At 52.7% G+C, this 10,000-nt stretch overlaps 1 protein-coding gene across 8 annotated transcripts in view; it reads left to right on the top strand.

Annotated features, from left to right (window-relative positions):
* ehmt2 (euchromatic histone-lysine N-methyltransferase 2) overlaps nucleotides 1-9,588 on the top strand; it is a 19,374-nt gene extending 9,786 nt beyond the window's left edge. For 3 of the 8 annotated variants that reach the window (XM_060043368.1, XM_060043369.1, XM_060043366.1), the window contains 11 exons: nucleotides 801-1,100; nucleotides 2,059-2,148; nucleotides 2,536-2,618; nucleotides 2,855-2,961; nucleotides 3,278-3,400; nucleotides 4,100-4,201; nucleotides 4,535-4,639; nucleotides 6,115-6,269; nucleotides 7,483-7,650; nucleotides 8,271-8,415; nucleotides 9,128-9,587. In XM_060043368.1, the coding sequence (XP_059899351.1) occupies nucleotides 801-1,100; nucleotides 2,059-2,148; nucleotides 2,536-2,618; nucleotides 2,855-2,961; nucleotides 3,278-3,400; nucleotides 4,100-4,201; nucleotides 4,535-4,639; nucleotides 6,115-6,269; nucleotides 7,483-7,650; nucleotides 8,271-8,415; nucleotides 9,128-9,439 (1,690 nt within the window). In that variant the 3' untranslated portion in view covers nucleotides 9,440-9,587. Of the gene's footprint in view, nucleotides 1-800; nucleotides 1,101-2,058; nucleotides 2,149-2,535; nucleotides 2,619-2,854; nucleotides 2,962-3,277; nucleotides 3,401-4,099; nucleotides 4,202-4,534; nucleotides 4,640-6,114; nucleotides 6,270-7,482; nucleotides 7,651-8,270; nucleotides 8,416-9,127 lie in introns of all 8 variants that reach the window. The other 5 variants (XM_060043367.1, XM_060043370.1, XM_060043371.1 and 2 more) reach the window with 3 other exon arrangements.
* Nucleotides 9,589-10,000: the final 412 nt, after the last annotated feature.

Genomic DNA, 10,000 nt, shown 5'->3' with positions numbered 1-10,000 from the left:
GCTAATCACGCTCACACCTGGTGGCATGACGTCACCCCTTTATTGACCGATGGATCGGGTCGTGAAAGAATCCAACCATTGTTTTTGTTAATGTTTTACGATTGAATGATTGAAGAGGTTGTATTAGAAACAGGAAATCACTGTTTAATCGGTTTATTGATAAGGGAATCCCAAGATTAGCTTGATCATAAATAACTTGCTGCGGCTAACCAACACACACACACACACACACACACACACACACACACACACACACACACACACACACACTCTCACACTCACTCTCAATCTAACACTATTACCCTATCCCTCTATCACTCACACACTCACTAACTATCACTCACCCACTCACTCACTCACTCACTCACTCACTCACTCACTCACTCACTCACTCACTCACTCACTCACTCACTCACTCACTCACTCACCCTCTCACTCACTCACTCACTCACTCACTCACTCACTCACTCACTCACTCACTCACTCACTCACTCACTCACACACACACACTCACTCACTCACTCACTCACTCACTCACTCACTCACTCACTCACTCACTCACTCACTCACTCACTCACTCACTCACTCACACACACCCTCTCACTCACTCACTCACTCACTCACTCACTCACTCACTCACTCACTCACTCACTCACTCACTCACCCTCTCACTCACACTCTATCACTCACTCTATCACTTACTCACTCACTCTATCACTTACTCTATCACTTAACCACTCACTCTCTCACTCACACTCTATCACTCACTCCCCCTCTCTCTCTCCCCCCCCCCCCTACAGTGCTCGTATGCGTGGCCACGGCGTTCCCCCGCGGGACCCCGACCACCGCGCCCAGCCCCCCCCCCCGGCCCCCCTGCCCCCCCCGCGCCCCGCCTCCGACCCTCTGGCCTCGGCCTCGTCCTCGTCGGTCGCCACGGAGACCCGGCCCCCGGCGTCGGAGGGGGGCGAGGGGGGGGGGGTGGACAGCGCGGGGCCCTCGCTCTGCCTGCCCAACGGGGGGCTGGTGTGTCCCAGCGCGCTGCCCCCGGGGCCCAGCAGGGCGGCGCTGCAGAAGGCCATCCTCGCGCACGACACCGAGAGGTCAGCGGGCGTTCTGCGTCAAACCGTTCAAAATATACAATGTGTTTTTGATTATTAAATGTTAGGGATGCACCGAATATACGGCCACCGAACATTTTTATTTATTTATTATTTAAAAAAAAAAAGGTTTACTCATTTATTTAAAGGTACATTGTTCTTAAATTATTGCTAAAATGTCTGCTGGAATGTTAGAAAACGTTCAGTATTAAATAAATATTTTGTATCAAATTTGTAATTGATTATTTTTTTATAGAAAAGCAAGACAAAAAAGTTTATAAAGGACATTTAATTGTTTGATTTGTGCACTGGCGAAAAATTAAAGCAAAATGATTGAAAAACATTAAAAGACACATTAGGTATTCGGTTTCGGCCTTCGGCCAACTGTTTCAGTATATTCGGTTTCGGCCAAGAATTTTCATTTCGGTGCATCCCTATTAAATGTCTTATAGAAGTTGCAGCTGGATATCAATTTCTACCATATTTTTTGATTTGAACATTTTCTATTTGAACATTTTATTTTTTATTTTTTTAAGGGGACATTTCAAAGATCTCAGTTACAATTTGAATCGTTGTGATTCAAATATCGACCAGAATAATCGCGATTATGATTTTTTTCTCAACAACCGAGCAGCCGTAGGTATACGGCGTCAGAGTCGTGTGGAAATGTGGTCCTTAGTCGTTTGGTGTTTTTAGTCGCCGTTTGGCGCTGACATCGGTGAGGACGCGGCTAATCGCACGCGAGGGACTTTGATGACGTCGTCCTTTTTGGTTCATGGCGGCTTGCGCGGGTCAAGCAGGGAGACTTTGAGTTAGGGTTTTAGATATCGCCAAACGCTGATTATTGACGTTAATATTCTGGACCATCTGGGATTGATGGAAGAACAGCGTCCTTTGTCCTTACTGGTCTAACGTGCCCCTCTGTCTCCCCGTCTCTCTCCGTCTCCCCCCGTCTCCCCAGCCGTCCTTCCCTCCTGGACGGCGCCTCTTCCTCCAGCGGCCTGAAGGAGGCCGAGGGCAACGGGCTGAAGACCCACGTGCCGATGGAGAGGTTGGTGACAAATTGACATAAAAACATTTATGTCCAATTAAAAACGTATGCTGGGGCCAAAACTCTAACAACAGTGTGCTGGATATTTTTCTCTCTTTCTTTACTCCCCCCTCTCTTTCTTTCTTTCTTTCTTTCTTTCTTTCTTTCTTTCTTTCTTTCTTTCTTTCTTTCTTTCTTTCTTTCTCTCTTTCTCTCTTTCTCTTTCTTCTTTTCCTTTCTTTCTTTCTTTCTTTCTTTCTTTACTCTCTTCTTCTTTCCTCTCTTTCTTTACTCCCCCCTCTCTTTCTTTCTTTCTTTCTTTCTTTCATCTCTTTTCATTTCCTCCCCCCCTGCCCTCTCTCCCTCCTTGTTATCTCCCCCCACCCTCTCTCTCTTCTGATTGGCCAGGAGGAAGAAGCTCCGGTACCACCCCCGCCAGCTCTTCCCGGCCACCAAGCAGGGGGAGGTGTTGAAGGTTCTGCTCATGCTCAGTGAGTGGCCCCCCGTGACGTCATCACATGACATCATCGCACGCCAAGACGTCAAGACATGACGTCACATGCCGCCATCACAAAGATGGAGGATGATGCTAGAGACCGTCGTACCGGTTTAATTTGTGTGTGTGTGTGTGTGTGTGTGTGTGTGTGTGTGTGTGTGTGTGTGTGTGTGTGTGTGTGTGTGTGTGTGTGTGTGTGTGTGTGTGTGTGTGTGTGTGTGCGCGTCCCAGTGGAGGGGATGGATCCCACCAGCCAGCCTGACTCCCAGGGCAGGCGGTCAGCGCTGCACGCTGCTGCCCAGAGAGGAGCTCTGGAGCTCTGCTACATGCTGGTCCAGGTAGACCCCCTCTCCCTCTGTCTCCCCCTCTCCCTCGATCCTCTCTCCCCCTCCCTCGTTTGTAAAGCGAACCACCTCCCTCTCTCCCCCCTCTCCTCTCCCCCCTCTTCCCCTCTCCTCTTTCTCCCTCCCTCTCTCTCCCTCTCCCTCTGTGCTCTCTCTCCTCTCCCCTCCCTCACCTCCCTCTATTAAATCAATCCATTATTAATAAACAACTCCAATTATTAATAAAGTACTAATATCCTTGACTGGATACTTTCTGTTGTTCCTCTCCCCTCTCGCCTGAACCCTCCGCCTTGATTTGTCTTATTTCCAGGCGGGCGCCAACGTGGACGCCAAAGACAAGACCACGAGGACCCCTCTGCTGGAGGCCATCACCAGCGACCACGTGGAGGTGGCCCGCTACCTGGTGCAGTGCGGGGCCTCCGTCTACCACGTGGTGAGCGTCTTACTGCCCCCCCCCCCCCCCCTGCGGGGCCAAGGATCCACCTCCACATGAAGGGTGGTGGTGGTGGTGTTGGAGAGGGGGCGTGATGGGGAAGGTGGTGGTGGTGGTGGTGTGAGGGGAAGTTTCGTTGGAAGGATGATGATGTGTGGTGGTTATCGTCATGGTGATGGTGATGGTGATGATGAATGATGTGTGGTGGTTATCGTCGTGGTGATGGTGATGATGATGCGTGGTGATGTGGTGGTTATCGTCACGGTGATGTCCTCCCGGGTGGAGGACGATGGGTATCGTCATGGTGATGATATATCATGTGATGGTGATGGTGATGTGTGGTGGTTATCGTCATGGTGATGGTGAGGATGATGTGTGGTGGTTATCGTCGTGGTGATGGTGATGGTGATGTGTTGGTTATCGTCACGGTGACGGTGATGATGATGTGTGGTGATGTGGTGGTTATCGTCATGGTGATGTCCTCCCGGGTAGAGGACGATTGGTATCGTCATGGTGATGTCCTCCCGGGTAGAGGACGATTGGTATCGTCATGGTGATGGTGATGTGTGGTGGTTATCGTCACGCTGGTGGTGAGGACGATGTGAGGGCGACGTCTCTTCAGGAGGAGGACGACGGTCATCGTCGTGGTGATGATATGTCATGTGATGGTGATGGTGATGTGTGGCGATGTCTCTTCAGGAGGAGGACGGCTACACGGGGCTCCACCACGCCGCCAAGCAGGGGAACCTGCAGCTGGTCCACCTGCTGCTGGAGACGGGACAGGTGGACATCAACGCCCAGGTGAGGGGGGGAGACGGTCTCCGTGGCAACAACGAGATTACATACTGCAGCGTCAGGGTTCCCGATTAGCGGTGTGGATCAATTAGCCATCAACTCATTTTAGTGTATTATGCAAATAATGCAAGGGAATTTCAAAATAAAAGTCTTTGTATTCCGAATGAACACACTTGACTATTAAATAACGAGTAGGCGTCAAGGCTCCGACAGACGCTCTTATCAAACGCCAAGCGCGCCTGGAAGTGATGTCGCCCCCGCGCATCACTTCCTGTTCCTGTCTGCGTGGCCGCTGACGTCCGGGGTTGGGGGGGTGTGTGTGTGTGTTGGTGCTTGCAGGACAGCGGCGGCTGGACGCCCATCATCTGGGCGGCGGAGCACAAGCACATGGACGTGATCCGGGCGCTGCTCAGCCGCGGCGCCGACGTCACCATCCAGGACAAGGTCGCCATGGTTACCGCCTCCGTTGGGGAAAACTGTTTACGTCTTTTTTTTTGTGTGTCTTGTGTAACGTTGGTTTTATGTACAGTGACGGTGAAAGGAGGGGGAGTGACACGTTATTGGCGTTGAACTTTGTCTCCTGGGCGAGGTGCAGTCCCCACTCGATGTACGGGTGAAGGGGCACCACAATGCATTGTGGGATCTTTTATTGACGACACTGCTTGGGGTCGGAGTACTGTAAAACGCTGTTAAACGTTAATGTACCATAACTCAAGCAAACAGGGACAGACCTGGAGGTTCAAATGCCGGACCCTTAAGAGTGCACCCCGTGTGCTGGTGTGTTCACCACGTCGGCAGCACGCCTTGTAGCGACCCGGGTTAGATTCCCCGCTGTTGCATCACACTCTGTCTCTCTCTCTCAATGAAGCTACTTCCTCTTTCTCCCCCCCCCCCCCCCCCTCCGTCTTCTCAACTCTCTCCCCCTACCGCTCTCTCACTCCCTACTCTCCACTTCTCTCCCTCTCCTCCCCCCTCTCTCCCTCTTCTCTCCCCTCCCTCTCCTCCTACCCCTCTCCTCTCTCCCCCGACCTGTCTCTCTCCCCTTCCCCCCCCCCCCTTCTCCCCACTCCCCCTACCTCTTCCCTCTCTTCCTATCCCCCTCCTCCTCCCCAAATCCTCTCTCTCCTCCCCCTCTCTCCCTTCCTCTCCCCTTCCCTCCTTCTCCCCTCTCCTCCATCCCCTCTCTCCTTCCCTTCCCCCCCTCTCTCTCCTCCCTCTCCCCTCTCCCTCCCCCTCCTCTCCCCTCCCTCCACCCTCTCCCCTCTCCTCCATCCCCTCTCTTCTTCCCTTCCCTTCCCTTCCCACCCGTCTCCCCCCCTCTCTCTCCTCTCCCCTCCTCCCTCTCCCCTCTCCCCCCCTCTCTCTCCTCCTCTCCCCTCCTCCCTCTCCCCTCTCCCCACCTCCCTCCTCCCTCTCCCCTCTCCCCCCTCTCTCTCCCCTCTCTCTCCTCCTCTCCCCTCCTCCCTCTCCCCTCTCCCTCCCCCCCCTCTCCCCTCCCCTTCTCCCTCTCCCCTCTCTCCCCCCCCCTCTCCCCCCTCCTCCTCCTCCCTCACCCCTCTCTCTCCTCCTCTCCCCTCCTCCCTCTCCCCTCCCCTTCTCCCTCTCCCCTCTCCCCCCCCCCCCCTCTCCCTCCCCCCTCCTCCTCCTCCCTCTCCCCTCTCTCTCCTCCTCTCCCCTCTCCCCCCTCTCTCCTCCTCCCTCTCCCCTCTCCCTCCCCCCCTCTCCCCTCCTCCCCTCTCCCCCCCCTCTCCCCTCCTCCCCTCTCCCCCCCCCTCTCCCCTCTCTCCCCTCTCTCTCCCCTCTCTCTCCTCCTCTCCCCTCCTCCCTCTCCCCTCTCCCCCCTCTCCCCTCCTCCTCCTCCCTCTCCCCTCTCCCCCCCCCCCCCCCCCCTCCTCTCCCCTCCCCCTCCCCCTCTCCAGGAGATGAACATGTGCCTCCACTGGGCCTCGTTCGCGGGCAGCGTGGACATCGCTGAGCTGGTGCTGAACGCCGGCTGCTCCCTGGCCTCCGTCAACATGCACGGGGACGCGCCGCTGCACATCGCCGCCCGCGAGGGCTTCATGGAGTGTGTCACGTGAGTCATCAGAGCCACGCCCCCCCCCCCCGGACCACGCCTCCAACACTCCTCCGCCACCACGCCACCCCGCTCTGCGTGTAACGTGGGGGTTTGGTTTAAAGGGGTGACATTACACCACCAGGTGTGTGTGAGTGGGAACAGCCGCCACAAGCCGTTTGAAATCGGCCTCTTCTGACATCACAAGTGGGCGTGTCCACCTAGATTCAAATCTATTCAATTCAAAGTGTTTATCGTCATATGTACAAAAGAGATGTTCTCAGTTGTACAATGAAATTCTTCCTTTGTTTCCACAGACTGAATGCCAAGATATTTTTACAAGATAGATGGATAAAAGAAACAATACATTTAAGTTAAAATAAATAAATAAATAAATAAAACAGAATGGTGCAAATCCAAGAAAGCCAAAGTGCGTGAGCAAAATGTAAACAGCTGCGGCAGTCCTGAGGTAGAATACCCCTTAACAACAGTCTCCTATCTGAGGGCAGTGGGGAAGAAAAAGTTCTTTAGTCTTGATGTTTTGGACTTCATACTTGGATAGATGGATGTAGTGTGGATTGATCAGTCTACCAGCCTACCCAGTGGACCGTAGCAAACATCCGTCACACATCTAGGTGGATGCTACCACCACGGATGTTACTGGCGCACAGGGAAGAAGGGCACATCTTCAAACGGCTTGTCACGCCGTATCACACTCACGCCTGGTGGCATGATATCACGTCTTTCAGTCGCCCTGACATTGTATATATGTAGTCATTCCCACGGCCCCACAATTTAATCACAAAGGGATGGTGCTTAGGATCCAGTGAGAGAAAGTCCCGTACCGATATCACAGAGTTACTTTAGCACACACGAACGAGGATTAACGATAGTGACCGTAAAACGGGAAGAAACGCCACCAAGCCGAGAGCCTTAGCAAAGGATCAGCATGTATTGTAATAGTCCATTTCCTTCAATGTTTTCTTCATTTTCTATATTTATATATTATTATCTCCCTTTTATACTTTTACTGTTGCGCCCGGGAGTTGTGATAACATCGACAGGTCATCGTCATGGTTACCGGTGTGTCATTATCTCTCTCTCTGTGTGTGTGTGTGTGTGTGTGTGTGTGTGTGTGTGTGTGTGTGTGTGTGTGTGTGTGTGTGTGTGTGTGTGTGTGTGTGTGTGTGTGTGTGTGTGTGTGTGTGTGTTGCACTGGGGGGGGGGGGGTCAGGCTGTTCCTGTCCCGGGGGGCCAACATCGACACCACCAACCGGGAGGGGGACACCCCGCTGAGCCTGGCCAAGCCCGACACGCCCGTCTGGGTGGCGCTGCAGATCAACAGGAAGCTGCGCCGGGGCGTGGCCAACCGGGCGCTGCGCACCGAGAGGATCGTCAGCAGGTTAGCCGTGATGTCACTTCCTGTCCGTCGTCTCCCTCTTACATATCGATACATAGATGTATAGGTATAGAATGTGGATTGTTACGCGGTATATGGAAGAACACGATTTGATCCTAGATAGATCTAGATATCTAGATCTAGATATCCAGAGATATAGATGTAGATGATATCTATCAAATATGAAATGTTATGCAGTGTATGGAAAAAATGCGATTCGATTATCAGTTATACTACTTTAGAATGTTATTGATCGTCCTGGGGGGAAGATGGGTGATTGATCGTTACATCCCAGTAGCCACGGTTACTGTAGCAAGGTAATTGTAGGCTACTTTTTTTAGCGTACAAACCAGGTGGAGCTCACGCCAGCTCTGAATGTGTCGGGTAGAATGAATGTTTCCTCACCGTGCATTCGCTATGATTCAATAATACTGGGTCATTAATCAGACGCAGGCTGGGGTTAAGGGTCGTCTTTCCCAGGGAAGACTGAGAACATCGGGGGGATCGAACCCAGAACACTTTCAGACGAGAATCACCCCAGCCCATACATGCTTGAATTGAGACATGTTAGCAGGTGTAATCTGATGTTGTCATAACGTTGCCCCCCCAACCACCACCACCAGTGACGTCGCCCAGGGTTACGAGAACGTGCCCATCCCCTGTGTGAACGCTGTGGACGAGGAAGGCTGCCCGTCGGACTACAAGTACATCTCGGAGAACTGCGAGACGTCGGCCATGAACATCGACCGCAACATTACCCACCTACAGGTCTGTCCCGGCTCTCTTCCTCCCTCACTTCCTCCCTCACTTCCTCCCTCACTTCCTCCCTCACTTCCTCCCTCACTTCCTCCCTGACGTCACACCTAGGGGTCTGTCCCTGATTCTGCCCCCCGAGTTTATGAATGGTTTAATCTCATGCTTGTGAGCATGAATGGATGTCATATTTTTTGCGTGCACCTCTATTTATTGATGGGTGCGTTGTTGTGTTATTGAGTCGATGGCCTGACTGTGTGTGTCTGTGTTCAGCACTCTGTATCTAATGGATGTGTGCGTTGCTGTGTTAGTGAGTCGATGGCCTGACTGTGTGTGTCTGTGTTCAGCACTCTGTATCTAATGGATGTGTGCGTTGTTGTGTTATTGAGTCGATGGTCTGACTTTGTGTGTCTTTTCAGCACTCTGTATCTGATGGATGTGTGCGTTGTTGTATTAGTGAGTCGATGGTCTGACTGTGTGTGTCTGTGTTCAGCACTCTGTATCTAATGGATGTGTGCGTTGGTGGGTTAGTGAGTCCATGGTCTGACTGTGTGTGTCTGTGTTCAGCTCTGCAGCTGTGTCTAATGGATGTGTGCGTTGCTGTGTTGTTGAGTTAGTGAGTCGATGGTCTGACTGTGTGTGTCTGTGTTCAGCACTCTGTATCTAATGGATGTGTGCGTTGGTGGGTTAGTGAGTCCATGGTCTGACTGTGTGTGTCTGTGTTCAGCACTGTAGTTGCGTTGACGACTGCTCCTCCAGTAACTGCCTTTGTGGACAGCTCAGCATCCGCTGCTGGTACGACAAGGTGAGCCCGCACGCACGCACACACACACACACACACGCCCACGCACGCACGCACGCACGCACGCACGCGCGCACACACACACACACACACACACACACACACACACACACACACACACACACACACACACACACACACACACACACACACACACACACACACACACACACACACAGTCCCCTGGAACTAGACACACATAGACACACATTTGTTAGAGTTTTGAATACACTATAGCCTGTTGATATTTTCACCTATTGGTTTTCCATATCAGGGCGGGTCCCTGTACAACCCTACAACAACCACAGAGCTAGGGGTTAAGATCTGCTAGGCAAAGGTAGCACCCCACTAAGCTAATTACCTAGCCCTCGGAGCTAGCTATCACCCCGATCAGCTAAGTTGTCATAATGCTAAGCTAAATAACTAGCCCTCGGAGCTAGCCATCATCCCGATCAGCTAAGCTATCGTCCCGCTAAGCCACGCTATCGTCAGGCTAAGCTAAACTTTCATCCCGCTAAGCAATGTCATCGTCCTGCTAAGCTAAACTGTCCTCCCGCTAAACTGGGCCACGACCTGGTCAGCTGACCCGAGGAACGCGTCCTTTATGATTATTGACGATGAAGCCCTGCCAAGAGTTTAACCCCAAACCAGAGAGCGTCCTGAGACCTCACTGGAGCTCTGCGTTTGTCAGCATCACTGCTACAGGCTACCGCCGGTCAGTGCGGTGGCCGAGGGGCCGCACCCCCACCCCGAGGGTTCTGGGTTCGATCCCCAGTGTCCGCAGCAGAGACATGGGCG

Source organism: Gadus macrocephalus, chromosome 22, assembly GCF_031168955.1.
Source record: "Gadus macrocephalus chromosome 22, ASM3116895v1".
Taxonomy (NCBI): domain Eukaryota; kingdom Metazoa; phylum Chordata; class Actinopteri; order Gadiformes; family Gadidae; genus Gadus; species Gadus macrocephalus.
The sequence above is the reverse complement of the archived record's forward strand: the minus strand, read 5'-3'. Positions and strand labels throughout refer to the sequence as shown.